Source organism: Podarcis erhardii (genome assembly GCF_964252035.2).
Source record: "Podarcis erhardii genome assembly, chromosome: Z".
Classification (NCBI taxonomy): domain Eukaryota; kingdom Metazoa; phylum Chordata; class Lepidosauria; order Squamata; family Lacertidae; genus Podarcis; species Podarcis erhardii.
The window spans coordinates 2,654,039-2,677,494 of record NC_138504.1 but is presented as its reverse complement, the minus strand read 5'-3'; the positions used below and the strand labels follow the sequence as shown (position 1 = coordinate 2,677,494).

Genomic DNA, 23,456 nt, shown 5'->3' with positions numbered 1-23,456 from the left:
AGAGCTACGTGCTGCATCAGATCTAAACCCAAGTCTGCCTTGTCCAACTCTGCAAACCACATTCCTTCACTACACTGCCCATAGGAACTCAGGAAGCTGCCATGTACCAGTCAAATATCTCAAGGGCTGTCCCATGGAGGATGGAGAGAGTAGGACATGAACCAGTGGCTTCAAGTTACAAGGAGGGAGATCCCAACTAAACATCAGAAAAGAACTTTAAGAGCTGTTCGACTGTGGGATGGAAAGGTGGAGGACTCTTCATCTTTGGAGGTTTTAAAGCAGAGGTTGGATGGCCACCTGTCACAGATGTTTTAGGCGTTATACCTGTATTGTAGAGGGTTGGGAGAGATGACCCTTGGGGTCCCTTCCAACAGGATCCATCTAGCTGTTTTGACCGCACTGGCTGGCAGTGGCTCTCCAGTGTTGCAGACGGGGCTCCCTCCTAGCCCACAACCTGGAGGTGCCCCCCGCCACTGAACTCTAGCCTTTCCACTTGAGAGCCCTGTGTGTGCCTCAAAGCCACAGCTGACAAACCTCTTCCAAGCATGCCCCAGAGATTCTGCTCCACCTTGTGGGGTGGTTTATTAAGCTCAGCCAAACCGGCTTTCTGCGAATAACTTTTCAGCCCCAGTGCCCACCCCACCCCCTTGCAGACACAGAATTCACAATGGGCTCAGCCTGGGCTTCCCAGGGGAGCTGCTGGAAAAGTAGGTCAAGCATTGCTCTCCCCCCCCCCCAAATTTGGAAGCTCTTACAAAACTGGCTTCCCAGCAGGTTGTGCTACCCACACACAAAGATACATACAGACGTTTCCTGGCAACAGGGAAGTGGGAGAAGGGAGAGAAGGTTAATGAGCCCTTTAAAACAATTAAAAATTAAAAAACCACCCAACTAATTGCCGTTAAAGATTTTATTGAACAAAAGAAACAGGGTAGTCTGAATTCTCTGAGCAAAAGCAGCTCTCTGTAAAAGCTGCATTTTGTGCTAAACAACCGTATATTAACTGAGATTTTATACAGAGGTGTAAGAAGCAAGTTCTCTTAACCAACAAAAAGGTATTTGGAGGGGGGTTGTGGAGGGAGGAGGGAGGAGGAGGGGAAAGTAGGGAACCATTTGCTCAAAATTTTAGTGGCTTCAAATTAAGAGATTCTAGCCCTTGTTTACCCCAAAATCTAGTACAGGCACCCCACTGTGTTGCGCAATTGAACCAAACCCCCTCCCTCCAATGTATGAATTGCTCAGGCTCCTATGATGAATCAGAGCTTTTATTTCGGGGCAGAGGAAAGGAAAGGAGGAAGAGAACAGAAAGTAAAAACACAATTACAAATCTCCAGCACATTTCACTTTGCATGTGGAGGTTCAGAAAGGAAAAGAAAAAGAAAACCCCTTAATATGTTATTTAGAAAAACAACAACCCTGGTTTATAGATTCAGGGTCTGCTTATTGTATATCTATTAATGGTCTCAAAAAGGCTGTGTTTCTCTTGTCTGTCATATCCTCTGAAAAGCACCTCCAGTGTCAGGTCAGTAAACAGGTCTGAAATACTCCATTAGAAGAGGGAGGTAGCTGAGGCCAGATAGCTGCTAAAAGTTGTGTGCATCAGGGGCTCCCCCTCTCTCCAGAGGAGCAGCGAGGAAAGATGGTCCTCCAGCAACAAGGTTCTCCATTCATTGCACACACACCCCGCCCCCCACTGGCTCAACTTACACGGCTTCTTGATCTATGTGACCTGTGCACCCAGTACAGAACATCTATGCGCCTGATGCAAAGGTTTTTCTTTTCCTAAGACAATACCTCATTTTTTAAGCGTTTGGCTCAAAAAACAAAATGAAACAATAAAACCTCACTTTGCTTGGCACTTGGCTGTCCACGCGATAAAACTTTCTAGACCAAACCCCACAAGTAACGCCCATCTTCTTGTTACATCCCACCCCCAACTGTGTTACTGTGCCAGCTGCTTCAGGGTAAGCCTTGTAAGATACTACTGAAGACAAATAGGCGAATCCCTGATGCAGTGCAGTGGTATTGGAGCGACAACATGGTAAGTCCAGCGATGCCACGTCTCAAGGGGCCGAAAGAGGTGATTCTCTAGATGGTGAGCCTGTATTATCCTCGGGAGGGAAGACTGTCAGAGTGCAAGCACGGATGCCCCCAAGGGATTCTGGGAGGTCAAAGACTTTGTGCCACTCATCCTTTTCTGGGTCATACTTCTGGACTATTTCCACCATACAACGGTTATTCCACGAATATCCTCCCACAACGTATATTTTATTTTCGAACACAGCCACCCCGACATCACTCTGACCGCGCAGCATAGCAGCGATTGGTGTCCACTGGTCTAGGCTTGGCGAGTAATATTCACAGCTTAGAACATCATCGTAATCACTGGTTCCTCTAAAATGGTTTCCACCAATGACGTAAAGCTTGTCACCGACAGTACACATGCAGTGAAGGCCCCTAACTGTAGTCATCGGAGCCTTCTGAATCCATTTGTCTGTGTCAGGGTCAAAGCACATTAGTTCCTTCTGGAAAGTGTCATGGGTGATGCCTCCTAGGACAGGGGAGAAAAAGCAAACACCTCATGTAAGAGGAATGCTAATGAGATCAACAGTTAGAAGAACAGAAAGCTGCCTTACAGAGTCAGACAACTGGTCCATCTTGCTCAATATTGTCCACACTGACTGGTAGCAGCTATTCCCAGTCTTTCAGGGGAAAATAAATAAATAAATAAATAAATAAATAAATAAATAAATAAAATCCCGCCCATCTGGCTGGGTTTCCCCAGCCACTCTGGGCGGCTTCCAACCGAATATTAAAAACACAATACAGCATTAAACATTAAAAACTTCCCTAAACAGGGCTGCCTTCAGATGTCTTCTAAAAGTCAGGTAGTTGTTTTTCTCTTTGACATCTGGTTCCACAGGGCAGGCACCAATACCGAGAAGGCCCTCTGCCTGGTTCCCTGTAACCTCACTTCTTGCAGGGAGGGAACCACCAGAAGGCCCTCGGTGCTCAATCTCAGTGTCTGGGCAGAACGATGGAGGTGGAGACGCTCCTTCAGGTCTACTGGGCCAGGGCCGTTTAGGGCTTTAAAGGTCAACACCAACACTTTGAATTGTGCTTGGAAACATACTAGGAGCCAATGCAGATCTTTCAGAACTGGTGTTATATGGTCTCGACGGCCGCCCCCAGTCACTAGTCTAGCTGCCGCATTCTGGATTAGTTGTAGTTTCTGAGACACCTTCAAAAGTACCCCCACATAGAGCGCACTGCAGTAGTCCAAGCGAGAGATAACTAGAGCATGCACCACTCTGGCAAGACAGTCTGCGAGCAGGTAGGGTCTCATCCTGCATACCAGATGGAGCTGGTAGACAGCTGCCCTGGATACAGAATTGACCTGCGCCTCCATGGACAGCTGTGAGTCCAGAATGACTCCCAGGGTGCGCACCTGCTCCTTCAGGGGCACAGTTACCCCATTCAGGACCAGGGAGGGGCATGTTTGAATAGGTGAGATCAGACATATGGACACTAAAGGCTTTGCATAGACCTTGAGTGCTGTGAGCACCATTCGCCGCCATAGTTATAAAGGGTTCTGTGGCACATTTTATGCTGTTATGGCATTCTCTGTAGAAGATGCTGCTAAAAACAAAAGAGCAGGACTCCTAATTCTGTTCAAAAACACCCACAGCCAGAGTAGGTTGCTAGAACCAGAGGTAGATACAAACTCATTTGAAACAACACAGACTTCTATAGGATCAGCCCAGAGTTGATTGGCAGCTGTTAAAAGGCTGGGAAGGGGGGGTCTCTCTGCACCTGCCACCCATGTCTTTTAGCTTTGAGATGCCAAGGACTGAAGCAAGGGCTTTCTGAATGCAAAGTACGTGTGCCATCAACTCGACCCTGCTTGGAAGCAGTACAGTACTCATGATTGCAGCCTGCTATGGGAGGGAGACATTTCTTTCATGGAAAAACTGATCCAAGAACAAGGCAGCTGAAAGGATTTGGGGCCCCCACCCTAGGCATTCCACTCTGACACAGGTGCATGTGGCAGACGGGAGGCATATGCTCCTCTGGCTTCCAGCCCTCTCTGGGGGAGACAATTGTTCAGAGAATTGATAACACAGAGAGAATAAGCTAACTGCTGCACAGCTGCCAACTAAAATAGGTTTTTAAAATCACAGCGTTTTGATGTGAATCAGGCAAAACAGACTCTGTAGGCTGTTCTCTCCCTCTGATGACGTGTTTGAAGGATGCAATGATTTACATATGCTGGCTAGACTTCAAAGTTCTTGATGTTTACCCCAAAGATGCAGTATTTATCTTAACATGCATTGGATTTGCTAGGCCTCCCTGAGGTACAACTTATCCCAGTCAAAATGAGTCAGTTCTTACAATAGAGACACCTGTAGAATTAGAGACAGCATAGTGGCTGAGTTTGTGATTTCCTAATAAACCCTTTTTTGAAGGTTTAAGAAGAAGCAACACAAATAAGTTATTAAGGAGGTTGTTTCAGAAAATAATCACCTGCCAGCTGAGATAACTGTGTCTAAAATGAAATCTGAAGATGTCATAGCATGTCCTGTTTGGAACAGTTTTGAAGGAAATTAGGATTTGTGGGGGTCATTAGAAACCACTGCTTGGAAAGAGCAAACGATCTTGATACAGTTACAGATAGGTAGCCGTGTTGGTCTGCCATGGTCAAAACAAAATAAAAAAATTCCTTCCAGTAGCACCTTAAAGACCAACTGAGTAAAAATGTACAAGTCCAGTGTGGTATTGCGTCCATCAGGAGGGGTCCAACTGAGGGGTCTCAGTTGGTCTTTAAGGTGCTACTGGAAGGAATTTTTTTATTTTGTTTTGATCTTGATACAGGTTACTGGAATTACATTTTTTAAAAACTATGGGAGTAGTGGGGAGCAATCTCACTCAGAAGTAATAAGTTTTATAATAAAATGTTTTTAAACGGTTTTTAACTTGTGGGTTTCTTAATTTGGGTGTGCTTGCAAAGAGAAGAGTTGGGAAGAGCAGGGGAGGCTCTACTTGCCATGCTTCAGGGCAGGGGAAGGGAAGGTGTGGGAGGCGGGGCAGGCCAGGTAAGGGGCACAGGGCACAGGCTGTTGGTGACTGTGCCGTGCGCTAGCCCCTCCTCCAACCTGGAGAATTATGGTTGCCAGACCATGGGTCTGTGGATGCTGTTGCCGAATGCTAGGCTGGCTTGGAGTAAGATCTGCTTCATCCACCAGTATCTTAACTCTGCTGTTGTAGCAGATGAATCTCAAGAGATGTCCAGAGCACTCCAGAGTTTTGGAGTACAGTGGTACCTCGGGTTAAGTACTTAATTCGTTCTGGAGGTATGTTCTTAACCTGAAACTGTTCTTAACCTGAAGCACCATTTTAGCTAATGGGGCCTCCCGCTGCCGCCGCACCGCCAGAGCACGATTTCTGGGTTAGCGGAGTCTGTAACCTGAAGCGTATGTAACCCGAGTTACCACTGTACATTGTCAGCAATATGCTGATGACACAAAACTCTATTTCTCCTTTACATCTGCAGGTGAGGTAGTGGATGTGCTGGACCGTTGTCTTCTCTTAGTAATGCACTGGAAGAGTGCCAACAAATTGAAGTCCAATTTAGATAAGACTGAGGCACTGTTAGTGGGAGGTAGCCTGCTCTTGATGGGGTTACACTCCCTCTGAAGGAGCAGGCACATAGCTCAAGGGCACTCCTGGATCCATTACTGTTGCTTCAGGTTCAGCTGGCCTCAGCAGAGTGCCTTCCATCAGCTTCAGCTGGTGGTCCAGCTACGCCCCTATCAGGACAGGGATAGCCTAACAACTGTTGTCTATGCTCTGGTAACCTCTAGGTTAGATTAGAATCACAGAATCCTAGAATCATAGAGTTGGAAGAGACCACAAGGGCCATCGAGTCCAACCCCCTGCCAAGCAGGAAACACCATCAGAGCACTCCTGACATATGGTTGTCAAGCCTCTGCTTAAAGACCTCCAAAGAAGGAGACTCCACCACACTCCTTGGCAGCAAATTCCACTGTCAAACAGCTCTTACTGTCAGGAAGTTCTTCCTAATGTTTAGGTGGAATCTTTTTTCTTGTAGTTTGGAACCATTGCTCCGTGTCCGCTTCTCTGGAGCAGCAGAAAACAACCTTTCTCCCTCCTCTATGTGACATCCTTTTATATATTTGAACATGGCTATCATATCACCCCTTAACCTCCTCTTCTCCAGGCTAAACATGCCCAGCTCCCTTAGCCGTTCCTCATAAGGCATCGTTTCCAGGCCTTTGACCATTTTGGTCGCCCTCCTCTGGACACGTTCCAGTTTGTCAGGGTCCTTCTTGAACTGTGGTGCCCAGAACTGGACACAGTACTCCAGGTGAGGTCTGACCAGAGCAGAATACAGTGGCACTATTACTTCCCTTGATCTAGATGCTATACTCCTATTGATGCAGCCCAGAAGTGCATTGGCTTTTTTAGCTGCCGCGTCACACTGTTGGCTCATGTCAAGTTTGTGGTCAACCAAGACTCCTAGATCCTTTTCACATGTACTGCTTTCAAGCCAGGTGTCACCCATCTTGTATTTGTGCCTCTCATTTTTTTTTGCCCAAGTGCAATACTTTACATTTCTCCCTCTTAAAATTCATCTTGTTTTGGCCCAGTTCTCTAATCTGTCAAGGTCGTTTTGAAGTGTGATCCTGTCCTCTGAGGTGTTAGCCACCCCTCCCAGTTTGGTGTCATCTGCAAATTTGATCAGGATGCCCTTGAGTCCATCATCCAAGTCGTTGATAAAGATGTCAAATAAGACGGGCCCAAGACAAAACCCTGTGGCACCCCGCTAGTCACTCTTCTCCAGGATGAAGAGGAACCATTGATGAGCACCCTTTGGTTTCGGTCAGTCAGCCAGTTACAAATCCACTGAGTGGTAGCATAGTCAAGACCGCATTTTACCAGCTTCTTTACAAGAATATCATGAGGCACCTTGTCAAATGCCTTGCTGAAATCAAGGTAGGCTACATCCACTGCATTCCCTTCATCTACCAGGCTTGTAATTCTGTCAAAAAACGAGATCAGGTTAGTCTGACATGACTTATTTTTCAGAAATCCATGCTGACTATTGGTGATCACAGTATTCCTTTCTAGGTGCTCACAGACTGTTTGCTTAATGATCTGCTCCAGATTAATTATTTTGGTAATTATTTGGGTCCTCTCTTTTCCCCTTTTTGAAAATAGGGACAACATTTGCCCTCCTCCAGTCTGCCGGGACTTCGCCTGTTCTCCAGGAATTCTCAAAGATGACTGCCAGTGGTTCTGAGATCACATCTGCCAGTTCTTTTAATACTCTTGGATGCAGTTCATCTGGCCCTGGAGACTTGAATACATCTAAACTAGCCAAGTATTCTTGTACTATCTCCTTAGTTATTCTGGGCTGTGTTTCCTCTGCTGAATCATTTGCTCCAAATTCTTCAGGTCGGGCATTGTTTTCTTTATCGGAGAAGAATGAGGCAAAGAAGGCATTGAGGAGTTCAGCCCTTTCTGTGTCCCCTGTTTGCATTTCACCATCTTCTCCTCTGAGTGACCCCACGGTTTCTTTGTTCTTCCTTTTGCTACGAACATACCCATAAAAGCCTTTTTTGTTGCTTTTAACCTCTCTAGCAAGCCTGAGTTCATTCTGTGCTTTAGCTTTTCTGACTTTGTGTCTACACGTGCTGGCTATTTGTTTGAATTCCTCTTTGGTGGTTTCCCCCCTTTTCCATTTTTTGTACACATCCTTTTTTAATCTTAACTTAGTTAAAAGTTCTTTAGATAGCCACCCTGGCTTCTTTAGGCACCTTCCATGTTTCCGTCTCATTGGTATTGCCTGAAGTTGTGCTTTTACTATCTCCCTCTTAACAAACTCCCAGCCATCATGAACTCCCTTTCCTTTTAGTATTACTGTCCATGGGATCTCACCCAGCACTTCCCTAAGTTTTATGAAGTCGGCTTTCTTAAAGTCAAGAAATTGAGTCCTAGTATGCTTGGCTGCTCCTTTCCGCTGTATAGTAAACTTCAGAAGAGCATGATCACTCGCGCCTAATGATCCTTCCACTTCTACCCCACTAACCAGGTCATCAACATTGGTTAGGACCAGATCTAAAATGGCTGTTCCTCTTGTTGCTTCTCCCACTTTCTGGACAACGAAGTTGTCTGCAAGGCCAGTGAGGAATCTGTTTGACCTTATGCTCTTGGCTGAGTTTGACATCCAGCAAATATCCGGGTAATTGAAGTCCCCCATTACTACTATCTCCCTTCCTTTTGCATGCTTGGCCATCTGTTCCAGGAAGGCATCATCTATGTCCTCCGTTTGGCTTGGGGATCTATAGTAAACTCCCACAATGAGGTCACTGTTATTCTTCTCTCCCTTAATTTTGACCCAAATGCTCTCACTTTGGCTTTGAGGTTCTAAATCCTGGATCTCTTCACAGGTATACACATCCCTGACATATAACGCCACTCCTCCTCCTTTCTTGTCTGGTCTGTTTCTCTGAAATAGATTGTATCCCTCCATTATTACATTCCAATCGTGGGACTTATCCCACCAGGTTTCAGTGATGCCTATTATGTCATATTTAGTTTGCTGTACCAAGAGCTCAAGCTCATCTTGTTTATTTCCCATGCTTTGCACATTAGTGTACAGACATTGAAGTCCATTAATCATTCCCCCGTGTCTCTTATTTAAGGATTTTTTCCTCCCACCACTAAGTCTGCGTGCTGTTTGCTCCATTTGGTCTATGACATTTGGATGATCATCTTCATCAATTGATAGACTCCTACCTTCAGGAGCACTGTCTCCCTCCCCCACATTAGTCAGTTTAAAGCCCTCCTGATGAAGTTTCTGAGATTTTTGGCAAAAACATTCCTCCCAACCGTTGTGAGGTGCAGCCCATCGCTTGCCAGAAGTCCATCTTCAAGAAACTGCAGTCCGTGATCTAAGAATCCAAACCGTTCCTGTTTACACCATTTACGAAGCCAGCTGTTCACTTCCACTATTTTTCCCTCTCTCCCTGGGCCATGTCGTTCAACTGGGAGGACAGATGAGATGACAATTTGTGCATTTAATTGCTTCAATTTCCTGCCCAGAGCCTCGTAGTCTCTTTTGGTCTTCTGGAGGCTATTGCTTGCAGTGTCATTGGTTCCCACTTGAACCAAGAGAAAGGGGTATTTGTCAGTGGGTTTTATGATTCCTTGCAGTCGTTCAGTTACATCTTGGATCTTAGCCCCGGGGAGACAGCACACTTCCCGAGACATCTTGTCAGGCCCACAGATCACTGCTTCTGTTCTCCTCAGTAGGGAATCCCCTATCACCACTACACGCCTCCTCTTAGGTTTGGTCAGGGTTCTTCCGTGAGCTGTCCGTTCCAAGGTCGCCTGCACATTCCCTGAGGACTGACTTTTCTGCTCGTCTTCATATACCTGATCGACTGTAATGAGGGAGAGATCCTCAAATGGAGTCTGCTCTTCGTCTTCCATGCTAGGGGAGAGGACCTCAAAGCGATTGTGTGCTTTCTCCACGAGAGGTCCAGAGGGTGCCAGCACAATAACAGGCCATTTGTGGAGTGTTCTCCCCATGGAATCTTGCCTGGCACTTTCATTATGCACCATTACATGACAGGCAAAAACATTGCTTTTCAACAAAGCCTTTGGCTGATTTACATCCTGTATGCTTTAAAATGTTTTGTGGGAGGGAGGGATTATTGGTTTCGTTTCTTTTGTTCTTCTTTTTATTATGTATTTTATCTTGTATTTTTATGCTGTGATCCACTCTGAGATCGTTGGATGATGGGCAGTATACAAATTTAGAAGAAGAAGAAGAAGAAGAAGAAGAAGAAGAAGAAGAAGAAGAAGAAGAAGAAGAAGATGATAGGAAGGCTTACCTGAAATATACATCAGCCCCCCATACACTGTTCCGGCATGGCCATAGTGAGGCTCGTTCATTTTTGCTACGTAGCTCCATTCATTCATCCTTGGGTTGTAGCACTCCACTGTGGCTATGTAGAAGCAACAACAAATGAGCAGAGTGAGACATTTTAAAAGCAAAACAAAACCCACTGAGTTATGATTTCTCCCTTTCTTTCCCCACAGATTACCCTCCACTCTACTTAGATCTAGCATGAAGGCAGTCTAAACTCTAATCATACCTGGAAGGGGAGTGCTGTTCGAATCCTGAAATCATTATCATTGGAACAAATGTTTCACAGACCTATGCATCAGACCAACCCAGGTGGGAGGTGGAACCAGAGCAGGGGGAAGGTATTGGGGGAGGGGGAATAATGCTGGTTGTCAACAGTACGGATCACAAGTGGATGACTAAAAGGAAGGTCACTGGGGGCTTAGGCAAGAACCATTGCAGTTGGACTGTACCATAACAATGTTTGGAAACACAAGGTTCCTGCTATGTATAAGCATCTAATTATCTTTTGTAAGGCATCTTGCTAGGGCTTTGCCTTGAAAGATAGCATGTAAGCACTTTAAATAAAATATTACGTGTGACGCATTTTTAAGAGGTGTTCCCCTAACACCTACTTCAGTCTTTTTAGCTCCAGAAGCAGACCTTTCTATTATTCCAGGCCTTCTGATATTAAACATTAATATCTGTCAACTCTTTTCATGTGCTAAATTATCTATTGCTGGTGGCCAGTATTAGTCTTCCTTTTAGGCTGGGTTTGGGTCTTGGTACTGAAATTGATTGTATTCTTGAATTTTTAATCTAGAGAATGCATTTTATTATTGTTGTCGTTATTTATTAAATTTCTATATCACCTTTCATCAGAGGATAATGGAGGTACATTACATTACATACTGAGGATCTGGGAAGAGGAGGCGGAAAGCACAAATAGGCACCACAATTTTGCAAAAATATGCTCAAAAAATAATTCCAATTAGCAGCTGACAAAAAAAATCATTAGTAGCTTTACCAAAAGCACAATCTCGTCCAGGTTTTTAGTGGGGGGAGGAGAAAACGAAGAGATCTAATATGAGGCTTTAACAGAGTAGGGTGTTTTTTGTTGTTGTTTGTTTTCTTTTAGCAATAAGGAACATCCTGTACAGAACAAGGCAGATGGTTACGCAGGTGATAGATAACTATGAAGCAGTTCTTCAGCACCAGCCATTTTGTCTTGCTCAGGGAAGAACGACTCAGCCCTCCGCACAACAAGGCGCATTAAGTGACCCTGTGATTTGGTGTTTCTACTTCAAACTGCTGAATGGTATTTCAATATGGGAAATGCAATCACTCACGGCCTTTCAGAACCACCATTATTTTATACTTCTAATTCTTTCTGCTACTGACATGAATGCAGACATACAGAAACCTTCCTTTTATGTTTGCTTCTGACTAATGAACACACGCCTAGTGTGTGACCTCCTTAGCTTCAACACAGTTGTATCCGCTTAACAGAGGGCAAAAATCAAAACTGCAAAAGCAAGTCACGTGCAATCACATTGGCCTTTGCATACACCACTGTGAGGGCTAGGGCATTCAAATATAAATATGTCTCATGGGATATCATAGCAGAAAGCATCAGAATTCTATGGCGTCAGATGCTACCCACTGGTAAAACGAAATAAATAAATAAATCCTGCACTCAGAAAAAGTGCAGACAAGGTTCTAGACAAGCCTTTTTTCTTATATGCTACTATTCTAAATGCTGAGAATTTCTTTAAAAAGAAAAAAAAGGTCGTGGCCTTTCAACCACATACCTGTAATTTAAAACGATACAATCCAAACCATATTCTACAGCTCATTTGAAGCATCATCCACAGTCATTCACTGTGACTCCTCACCTCACAAATTTCTATGGAGGGAGACACAGAGGAATATAGACTCACACATGCACTTCACCAAACCTGAAGGAGCAAAGAAGGGAATGTGCACTGTCATCCAAAGGACAACAACTTCACGTTATGTGGCTTGCATCATAGAATGCTCCACAGAACACATGTTTGCTCCACGTCTGTGAGAAACATATGTTTAGTGCTTAATTATTAATATTACGGAGGCACTTTTCTTCCACAGTTTTAAGTGCCTGCTAAAAGCTTTGTTTCAGCTAGGCTATCTGGAAAAATAAGACAAAATATGATATTTTGCTAGGAGCCATGTGTAAAGGCAGATAATATATTCAAACAGAAATTCCCACTTTTCCTTTTAAGCAAAGACCTATTCTCAGACTCTAGCTTGGACATAAAAACTTTATTTTTCATATCCCCCTCCCTGCTGGATCACATATTTAGCACCCTTGGCCAGAGATCACTTCTATTTCACAACTGTGAATGCCAAATAGATTTTGATGTTCAAAAACCAAACCCAGCAAGCCTCCTCTGGCTTCCCTCTGTTAATAGGTAGCAGTGGAGCAATTAGTGGTCCTGGTTTGGTTTTCATTTTTTAAGGATTTCAAGATAGCTCATTTTGTGCCTCCTTTGGTTCTCTCTCCTTTTGTAGAATACACAGGCATTATAATCTCTGTGTGTCGACTCTCTATATTATAGCAATTTGATATCTACACTTAATGAACAATTTGGAGGAGGGCAACCTGCACTGACAGTGCCCTGGAAAAATACCAGGGAGCTAAGATTACATTTATCTGAAATATCTCATTCTCTCTATCAGTCCCACTTCGTTTTCAAAAGGTAAAATAGTTGCTAGTCACTTGGAATACGTCTCCACATCTGGTGCTCACAGGTCTACCAGACCACAATAATTTCAACTCCATTCCAACCCAAACCCTAGATCAGTTCACACAGCTGGTGCATTTTCTGCAAGGACACAGATGGTGTAGCTCTGCAAGGACTGTTTTAAACACACACACCCCTTGCGCAGGAAACCCACTTACCACCCACCCCCATTTTCTGTGACTTCACACAACCCACCATGTGCAGCCAATGCTTACAATACAAATTTGCTCTAAGCCCTCAGATAGGAATACACAGCCAAAGGATTTATCACAGGAACTCTTGGCGCTAAGCCACCTTCCAAAAAGAAAAAGAGCAGACTGACAATACCATACCAATACAGAGGGATGGCTCCAACTATGATAGCAGCTCAGAAGAAATGCAATCAGAACACCTAGTGCAGAGACCATGGGGTCTCTGCAGAGGTTAGTGATCTACAGCCTAAAGAACACAGTCTCTTCATGCAGGCTTTGGGAAAATCTGACCCTCCAACTTGAAACATCTATTTATTTATTTATTTATTTACTTACTTACTTACTTACTTACTTAAGGGATTATGTATCTCTTTTCAGCTAGCACAAGAAAGCGGTGTGAATTATAAGAGAACAAGAAAAAATGTAAAAGCACAAAATCATATAGGAAAGTAAGTGAGCTAGTGATCAACAGCTAGTGAAAATTTGATCACTTTCTTGACTGGGAGACTCCTAAAATATAGAAGTAACACACAGAACCTAGTGTATGTGCATTCACCATGCTTCTGCAAAACACCTTTAGTGGACAGACAGAATGCAAAATTGAAGTTGACAACACATTTGCAGAGGGGTAGCTGAGAAAATTATGGCATAAACTTTCGTGGACTATACTTACAGCATCATGTTATCCTTTAAGGCTGCATAAGACTGCCGTTTTCACAACATGGCGACATTTAGTTCTTCATTTGAATAAGAACTAAGGGTGGTTTATCCATTAAAACTAATAACAATTGCACTTGTGGTAAGGTGCCTTTTGACAGCGATGAGCAAGTCAATTTTACACAATTCCCGTTTGCTAAGACACATTCTTTAACTTTTAAGGTCACTTTGTAACATTCCCACAGTAACATTCTGAACATTCTGTAAGCTGCTTTACATATGTGATGAAATAAGCATGTGCACAAAAACCTATTCTGCAGTTAGTTAGTCTTTTAGGGAGTCAGTAGATTTAACTGCCCCTATTCACACCCTTACCAAGCTGGCAATTCCTTTTTAATATGAGGGAGCTGGCACTATCCTCCCACCCACTATGTACAAATCTCAGCATGTAAGAAAGGGACTCTGCACGCAAATCCCATGCATGTATCAACCCAGTTCACATAATCTTCCCACTACCATCGTGTGTGTGTGTGTGTGTGTGTGTGTGTGTGTGTGTGTTTAAATAACTGCAGATATTGGGCCACAATGCAGAACCATCAAGTCTGTGCATGGTCTAAGACAAGAACCTGGGTCTGTTCTTCCATGTCATAAAGGTGGCAAGTGTATGAACCAGTTCTTTGATCACCCTGTTGAAGAGAGAAACACCATGCACTCACTATCAGAGGCTGGTTGTTTCTACAAGCTTTGCCACACTCTTCAGCCTTAAAGGTAAAGGGACCCCTGACCATTAGGTCCAGTCGTGACCGACTCTGGGGTTGCGGCGCTCATCTCACTATTGGCCGAGGGAGCTGGTGTACAGCTTCCGGGTCATGTGGCCAGCATGACTAAGCCGCTTCTGGCGAACCAGAGCAGCGCACAGAAACGCCGTTTACCTTCCCGCTGGAACGGTACCTATTTATCTACTTGCGCTTTGACGTGCTTTCGAACTGCTAGGTTGGCAGGAGCAGGGACTGAGCAACGGGAGCTCACCCCGTTGCGGGGATTCGAACCACCGACCTTCTGATCGGCAAGTCCTAGGCTCTGTGGTTTAACCCACAGCGCCACCTGTGTCCCAGTTCTTCAGCCTTAGGGGCCTTCAAAAATGTTTTCAGGCTGTTTGGGTCCAGGTATAAAAGTTTATGAGGGGAGCTACTAGGCACTAAGGCTACCAGCTTTGGGATGCAAGAGGACTGGATATTGTTAACTAACCTATTTATGTTCACTGAGATTTTCTATATTTAAAATGATTTGTTAATGGTTGAATTGTGTGTTACAGAGCTAAAAATATTGGATGTGTGTCGAATATTACAGCAGACAATGCAGTTAGCTTGTTGTAATCATATTTTGAGAGGTTTTCCACTTTCCACGGCGTTATTCTATGTATGACTAGTGATGGCCTTTGGCTACGCAATAAAGAGCTGCAATTCACTATAGTGAGATTATACCTTTTATTTATTGTTACTTTTTTTATCTAGACTGATTATTTTCTGCAAACCATTCTGAGCACAAAGCTATCTCTGGAAAACATGATATATAAATAAACTGGTTCCAGGTATGTTGCAACCGACCAGCACAGACGAATGCTCTGCAGTGTTCCTGGGACTCCAGGTACACACACCTGCTGCCCTTAACACATCTTGCCTGAAACCCCCCGGCTTAGTTTAGCTGGACAAGGCATGCCCACAGTCAGGGGACTCACTCCTCATGTGACAACATAGCCCTCAAATCATCTAACCATCCTAGATTATACTCGTGGCTGAACCCAAATATATTTATTTTCCAAGAATGTGTTCAAAACCAGCTTTCTACAGCTTGGTGCCCTCCAGATGTTATGGACTACAACTCTCAACAGCACCAGTCAGCATGGCCAGGGCAGATGGCAATAACTGGCTATTAGTCATAGAATCATAGAGTTGGAAGAGACCACAAGGGCCATCGAGTCCAACCCCCTGCCAAGCAGGAAACACCATCAGAGCACTCCTGACATATGGTTGTCAAGCCTCTGCTTAAAGACCTCCAAAGAAGGAGACTCCACCACACTCCTTGGCAGCAAATTCCACTGTCAAACAGCTCTTACTGTCAGGAAGTTCTTCCTAATGTTTAGGTGGAATCTTCTTTCTTGTAGTTTGGATCCATTGCTCCGTGTCCGCTTCTTTGGAGCAGCAGAAAACAACCTTTCTCCTCCTCTATGTGACATCCTTTTATATATTTGAACATGGCTATCATATCACCCCTTAACCTCCTCTTCTCCAGGCTAAACATGCCCAGCTCCCTTAGCCGTTCCTCATAAGGCATCGTTTCCAGGCCTTTGACCATTTTGGTCGCCCTCCTCTGGACACGTTCCAGTTTGTCAGGGTCCTTCTTGAACTGTGGTGCCCAGAACTGGACACAGTACTCCAGGTGAGGTCTGACCAGAGCAGAATACAGTGGCACTATTACTTCCCTTGATCTAGATGCTATACTCCTATTGATGCAGCCCAGAAGTGCATTGGCTTTTTTAGCTGCCGCGTCACACTGTTGGCTCATGTCAAGTTTGTGGTCAACCAAGACTCCTTGATCCTTTTCACATGTACTGCTTTCAAGCCAGGTGTCACCCATCTTGTATTTGTGCCTCTCATTTTTTTTTGCCCAAGTGCAATACTTTACATTTCTCCCTCTTAAAATTCATCTTGTTTTGGCCCAGTTCTCTAATCTGTCAAGGTCGTTTTGAAGTGTGATCCTGTCCTCTGAGGTGTTAGCCACCCCTCCCAGTTTGGTGTCATCTGCAAATTTGATCAGGATGCCCTTGAGTCCATCATCCAAGTCGTTGATAAAGATGTTGAATAAGACTGGGCCCAAGACAGAACCCTGTGGCACCCCGCTAGTCACTCTTCTCCAGGATGAAGAGGAACCATTGATGAGCACCCTTTGGTTTCGGTCAGTCAGCCAGATACAAATCCACTGAGTGGTAGCATAGTCAAGACCGCATTTTACCAGCTTCTTTACAAGAATATCATGGGGCACCTTGTCAAATGCCTTGCTGAAATCAAGGTAGGCTACATCCACTGCATTCCCTTCATCTACCAGGCTTGTAATTCTGTCAAAAAATGAGATCAGGTTAGTCTGACATGACTTATTTTTCAGAAATCCATGCTGACTATTGGTGATCACAGTATTCCTTTCTAGGTGCTCACAGACTGTTTGCTTAATGATCTGCTCCAGATTAATTATTTTGGTAATTATTTGGGTCCTCTCTTTTCCCCTTTTTGAAAATAGGGACAACATTTGCCCTCCTCCAGTCTGCCGGGACTTCGCCTGTTCTCCAGGAATTCTCAAAGATGACTGCCAGTGGTTCTGAGATCACATCTGCCAGTTCTTTTAATACTCTTGGATGCAGTTCATCTGGCCCTGGAGACTTGAATACATCTAAACTAGCCAAGTATTCTTGTACTATCTCCTTAGTTATTCTGGGCTGTGTTTCCTCTGCTGAATCATTTGCTCCAAATTCTTCAGGTCGGGCATTGTTTTCTTTATCGGAGAAGACTGAGGCAAAGAAGGCATTGAGGAGTTCAGCCCTTTCTGTGTCCCCTGTTTGCATTTCACCATCTTCTCCTCTGAGTGACCCCACGGTTTCTTTGTTCTTCCTTTTGCTACGAACATACCCATAAAAGCCTTTTTTGTTGCTTTTAACCTCTCTAGCAAGCCTGAGTTCATTCTGTGCTTTAGCTTTTCTGACTTTGTGTCTACACGTGCTGGCTATTTGTTTGAATTCCTCTTTGGTGGTTTCCCCCCTTTTCCATTTTTTGTACACATCCTTTTTTAATCTTAACTTAGTTAAAAGTTCTTTAGATAGCCACCCTGGCTTCTTTAGGCACCTTCCATGTTTCCGTCTCATTGGTATTGCCTGAAGTTGTGCTTTTACTATCTCCCTCTTAACAAACTCCCAGCCATCATGAACTCCCTTTCCTTTTAGTATTACTGTCCATGGGATCTCACCCAGCACTTCCCTAAGTTTTATGAAGTCGGCTTTCTTAAAGTCAAGAAATTGAGTCCTAGTATGCTTGGCTGCTCCTTTCCGCTGTATAGTAAACTTCAGAAGAGCATGATCACTCGCGCCTAATGATCCTTCCACTTCTACCCCACTAACCAGGTCATCAACATTGGTTAGGACCAGATCTAAAATGGCTGTTCCTCTTGTTGCTTCTCCCACTTTCTGGACAACGAAGTTGTCTGCAAGGCCAGTGAGGAATCTGTTTGACCTTATGCTCTTGGCTGAGTTTGACATCCAACAAATATCCGGGTAATTGAAGTCCCCCATTACTACTATCTCCCTTCCTTTTGCATGCTTGGCCATCTGTTCCAGGAAGGCATCATCTATGTCCTCCGTTTGGCTTGGGGATCTATAGTAAACTCCCACATTGAGGTCACTTGCTGTTCCAGGAAGGCATCATCTATGTCCTCCGTTTGGCTTGGGGATCTATAGTAAACTCCCACAGTGAGGTCACTTGCTGAAATCAAGGTAGGCTACATCCACTGCATTCCCTTCATCTACCAGGCTTGTAATTCTGTCAAAAAACGAGATCAGGTTAGTCTGACATGACTTATTTTTCAGAAATCCATGCTGACTATTGGTGATCACAGCATAGTCATGGTGGCTCGGCTTGGCCTCTGTATATGGAGGTATTAATATTTCTGAATACCAGCTTATGGAAACCATAAGAAAAGAAAGTTTTCTTCTGCTTGAATCCTATTTGCTGGTTCCCCATGAGCATCTGGTTGGCCACTGTGAGAACAGGATGCTAGACTAGATGGACCACAGGCCTGATCCAGCAGGGCTCTTCTTATATTCTTATGCTAATTGTAGTCCAAAATATCTGGAGGGTATCCAACTGGGGAAGGCTCCTCCCATCCAAAGTGGGGTCCATCTGAACAGCTTCTGTTGGAAAGAGGACTCAAGACTTCGAAGCTGTGAAAACCCCGAAGGTCAGCACTGACAATGAGCATATTATCTTTCACTGATGAAAAGTGATAAAATAGGATTAGTTCAAAGTTGCACTCTTGTAGGTCGAGGTCAGTCCCACATGTGTTTGCTTGCTATGCTTTTGCACCAAAAAAGTGAACTCCAAATCCATTGTTCTCCTGCCATGTAATGTAATGAAAATGTACCCCTGTCCCTTCTGCTTATTTCTTTTATGACAGCAAGAGAAAGATCATGCCAATTCTCCACCCTTTTGCAGCAAATATATATGAAAGAAGCAATAAAAGTGAAAAATAACTTGTGATGCAATTAAATGAGAAGGGGGAGCATTTCAGCCACAAAATCAAAAGCACAGTCAGCCAAACACTGATTTTCATACAAATGGATTTGGCTCCTTACAGAAAATCGGTACGGTTACTTGGCAATCCATAGAACATCCAAGGTAACTGTTTACGACAAGAACTCCGTGTCAGGACATATCAAGTAAGAATAAATTAAATGAGGAACATCATCAAGTGATATAGAATATGTGGGTGGTTTCACCTGCACAATTTCATTATATACATAGCTGTCTGCATTCTGCACTTATCAAGGAGATGCCAAGTGAGCAGAAACAGGAATCTTGGGCTACAATCTTTTACTCATACATCTGGGAGTAAGGGCCACTGAACTCACTAGGACTCACTTCTGGGTAGACATCCACAGGATTGTGCAATTTGCACAATTACTTCCACTGTCTCACAGAAACCAACACAATTCCACAAGCAGAATTTCACAATGTCACCTCATTGTCCTTACAAATCAGATGGCGAATGTAGAGGTGAACACATGGGTTATATTTTGGCATGGTGGATTTGGTAATTCAATAATAATCTCCTGATACACACTTCTTAACACATTACAACCAAAAACATTAAAAAATAAAAACAAGGTGCCAGTGTGGTATACTGGTAGAGGGCCAGACTTGGACCAGGGAGACTGGAGTTCAAATCTCCCACTGAGCCATGAAACTCATTGGGCGATCTTGTACCAGTCACTGCTTCTCAACCTAACCTAGCTCACAGGGATATTGGGGGGGGGGGCAAAATAAGGAATGGGACAACCATGTTTGCCATCTTAAGCTGCTTGGAGAAAAAGAGTGGGATACAAATACAGAAAGTAAGTAAGTAAGTAAGTAAGTAAGTAACGAATTAGTTCTTATTTGCATACAACAGTAAATAATTATTGCTGTACAAGTCAGGAAAGGGGGATTTTTTGGACCAAAGTGAAGACTTACCTAACTCACCAGCTGCGTTTCGACCACCAACAGCATACAGATGTCCTTTGAGGGCACTTAGGTGGAAGAAGGTTCTCTTTTCGTTCAAAGAAGCCACCTGCATCCACTTATTATACCGAGGGTCAAACCTAAACACTGTGTCAACCGCTGTCTTTCCTTTCGTGTCATAATTGCTCTGTCCGCCAACAACATAGAGAAAGTTCCCAATAACAGCGATGCCATGCTGGTAGCGGGGAGCGTCCATAGGTGCCAGAGACCTCCACTCGTGTGCTTTTTCATCGTACATCCGCAGCTCCTTGCTGACAACCAGCTGCTGCCGGAGCACTCCCCCTAGTGTGACCAGGTGAGTGCTGTCCGAACGGATGGCCGTCCTTTCCGACTGCATCACTGGCTGCATGTAGGGCATCATTTGGTAATTGCTGGCTTCCAAGAGCAAGTTGACGCAAGTGTTGTCAGTCCTCATGAAATCCACAGTTTGGACGTAGTTGATAAGATCCTGCGGAGTCATCAGAGGGAACCGGATGTTTTTCATGAGTTTTGCTGCGCATTCCATCCGTGGCTCCTCGTACCGCAGCCAGCGGCAGGCAGCCTTGAAAAGCTCCAGCTCCGTGCAATGCTTAAGGCTATTACTTGAAAGGACAAAGGCAAGGCGCTCAAAGGGGAGTTTCACAAACTCACCAGTACTTAACAGTGCTGGGAAGTTCTTGAGGATGAAGTTGTTCACATATTTATCCACTTCTGTGAGGTTGTACGTGTTGGCAATCCGCCCCACTTCGACACAGTTCTCTAAGGAAACCTATGATAGGAAGAGAAAAGTCACTTCCTCCATTTTAAGCTCTGGCTTTATGTTCACCTGTACATTACAGTAACACAAGGGTTGCTAATGTAGACATACCACCACACTCAGTGTGTTTTACACAAACTGTACATTTCTTGGATTGGTGTGTGCAAGTGTGGACCCAGCTAGACTGTGGAGAGATGTGCAAAGAGACTGTCCACATAAAGTATAAACAGACATTATTGTGGGAAGACGGGAGGTTGCCTTATGCCAAGCCACACCATTAGCCCATCCAATTCACTGCTGTCTACACTAACAGCAGCTCTCCAGGGTTTCAGAAACAAGTCTTTTCTTGCTGTACCTGGAGATGCCAGGGGTTGAACCAAAGATCTTCCTCTGTCAGGAGCACCTTGTGGCACAATGGGTCAGCGTGTCTGGCTGAATGAGAAGGTTAGTGGTTCAAGCCCAGCTAGGGACAGATATGGGCAGGATTTCTGTATTGAACGGGGTAGAAATAGATGACCCTCAGGGTCCCTTCCAACTCTACAGTTCTGTGATTCCTCTTCTGCCCTCCCAGGACAAAGTCCTGCATTTGGTTCCTGGGGCTGCGACCATGACAGTCTTAAGAGCCTTCAAGATGAGCTAGTCATTTCTTATTGCTTTGTAATTTTTTTAATGCATTTAAGTTCTATTGTACTTTTGCTATACACTGCTTTGATGTTTTATATGAGAGGGTGAGCTATAAACAGTTTTATAAATAAAGCAAGTCATTAAAGGCCACACATCCTCCACAGCTCACACCTCACACTTACTCCTTCCTGCTGCAGGAAGCCACCCCACCTGGCAGCTCTTCAGCTGTTGGGATCAGGGGTCCTTCTGGTTCTGGGACTGATGGCTCAGCTACCCCTCTAAAACCTATAACTGGCACTTTTTACTTGCACTGAAGAACTGGCTCTCCTTCAATTTTTTCTCCCTCCAGCCCCCGCTTTTATGAGTTGCAACTCTCTTGAGTGCAAGAGATTTAATTTTGTTCTTTCTTAAAATCCAATATGCTTTAGGAACCACTTCTCTGAGCCCAAGGAAGTATGTTATGGTGGATTTTATTCAACTATACAGTGGTACCTCAGGTTAAGTACTTAATTCGTTCCGGAGGTCCGTACCTAACCTGAAACTGTTCTTAACCTGAATCACCACTTTAGCTAATGGGGCCTCCTGCTGCCACCGCGCTGCCGGAGCACAATTTCTGTTCTCATCCTGAAGCAAAGTTCTTAACCTGAAGCACTATTTCTGGGTTAGTGGAGTCTGTAACCTGAAGCGTATGTAACCTGAGGCGTATGTAACCCGAGGTACCACTGTATTCCTGCATTGCAGCATGCTATTAGCTTTCTCATTCCCAACTGACTGATTCCCAGTAAATTACCAAATTACTATTGGACATTGCTAACGAGGCCCACAGAACAGAAGAGTATAACTGATTGGGTTCTCCTTAATTATTTGAATTATCTTATTAGATTAGCTTGCTACATGGCTTCATGTTTCTTCTAGGAAGCTCTTGAGACTGAGCAAAAATCTGAAACATGCATGCTTAAGAAGTCTTCAATTTCCATACAACTTTATTACAAGTAATTACTTATGCAGCTGTAATAGTCTAACTATGCACTGGACGGAAGGCGAAACAGCAATAATATAGTGCAGCTTGAGAAATACCATCAAATTATCAGAGTACACTTTAAAGTTTTAACAAGAATGCCAAGCAAGGCATTAGAATGCTGGACATGAATATAACCAACATCTCAGAATCCAGTTTATGTCCAGCACTTCGGGCAAAATTATATTTGCAGAATTCAACAACACACACTAGGTGGCTGCATGTGGGGCTGGGGGAAGGCACTCAACCTCAGCAGCCTGCTTTTAAAACTAAGAAGAGGATGAGCAACCTTTCATGATTGGCTGTTTGGAGGACAATCATTTTTAAAGGGATTTTAACATCCCAAGAGTTGGTGAAATGATGTTTCACACCACTGCTTTATACAGAAAAACATGAGCTGAACGGATAAGTAATTATTCCATGAGAGGATGATGGAGCAGTTCAGCACTGCTAGAACTGATCACAACACCCCAAACAAAAACCCAGCAAAGGACAGGAGGGCACCACCCAAATCACTGAAAGCCATTCTGAGTCACTCAGGTGGGCACTAAGCCACTAAGTGTGGCATGTTAACTCCTCCTGTTTAACTTATTCTCCATTAACTTTCCCCTCTCTCTGCACCCCACTGAACACTATGCACAGCGTTGCCTCCATCTTTGTTAGCTCTCCTTCTGAGCATCTCTTCTCTTCAAACACAGAGCTCTCTTTTCTGCACCCCAGGCTACTTCTACCCATAGGCATCTCTGCACTCTTTGCTCTGCTACAGGTTGCTGCATCCTACGTCCTCCACCCATGTCTCTGCACCCCTTACTCTTCTTCCCAAAGCTTTACTACTACTACTACTGCTACTACTACTGTCAATTCTGCCAGCCAGAGGACACAAAGCTTTCACTCTCCTGGAGATTTCTACAGATGCAGGCAGGCTAGCCAGCAAAGGTGAAAAATGGGTGAAAACTCCAGCATGTGCTTTGAGTCCAAGGAGAGAAGCAACGTCCTCCCATCCCTATTTATTGCCAAGAAACCTAGAAGGCCAGAGAGAGGGTGATCACAGAACTCCCCTACCCATGGGTCCAAATACTCTTTGGGAGGGGGCTGCAACCTTTTGCAAATTTAGGGCCTTCATTCTGTTATTACTGAAGAACTAGCAAAGAGGGGGAAAAGAAAATTGAATATAGTTTTTCCTGTAACGTGGC

General features: G+C 44.3%; 1 protein-coding gene across 7 annotated transcripts in view; it reads right to left on the bottom strand.

The window, feature by feature from the left end:
- Positions 1-895: 895 nt before the first annotated feature.
- KLHL13 (kelch like family member 13) overlaps positions 896-23,456 on the bottom strand; it is a 76,323-nt gene continuing 53,762 nt past the window's right edge. For all 7 annotated transcript variants that reach the window (XM_081846760.1, XM_081846756.1, XM_081846757.1 and 4 more), the window contains 3 exons: positions 19,838-20,633; positions 9,921-10,034; positions 896-2,551 (listed from right to left, as the gene is read on the bottom strand). In XM_081846760.1, coding sequence (XP_081702886.1) covers positions 2,064-2,551; positions 9,921-10,034; positions 19,838-20,633 — 1,398 coding nt within the window. In that variant the 3' untranslated portion in view covers positions 896-2,063. The remainder of the gene's footprint in view (positions 2,552-9,920; positions 10,035-19,837; positions 20,634-23,456) is intronic.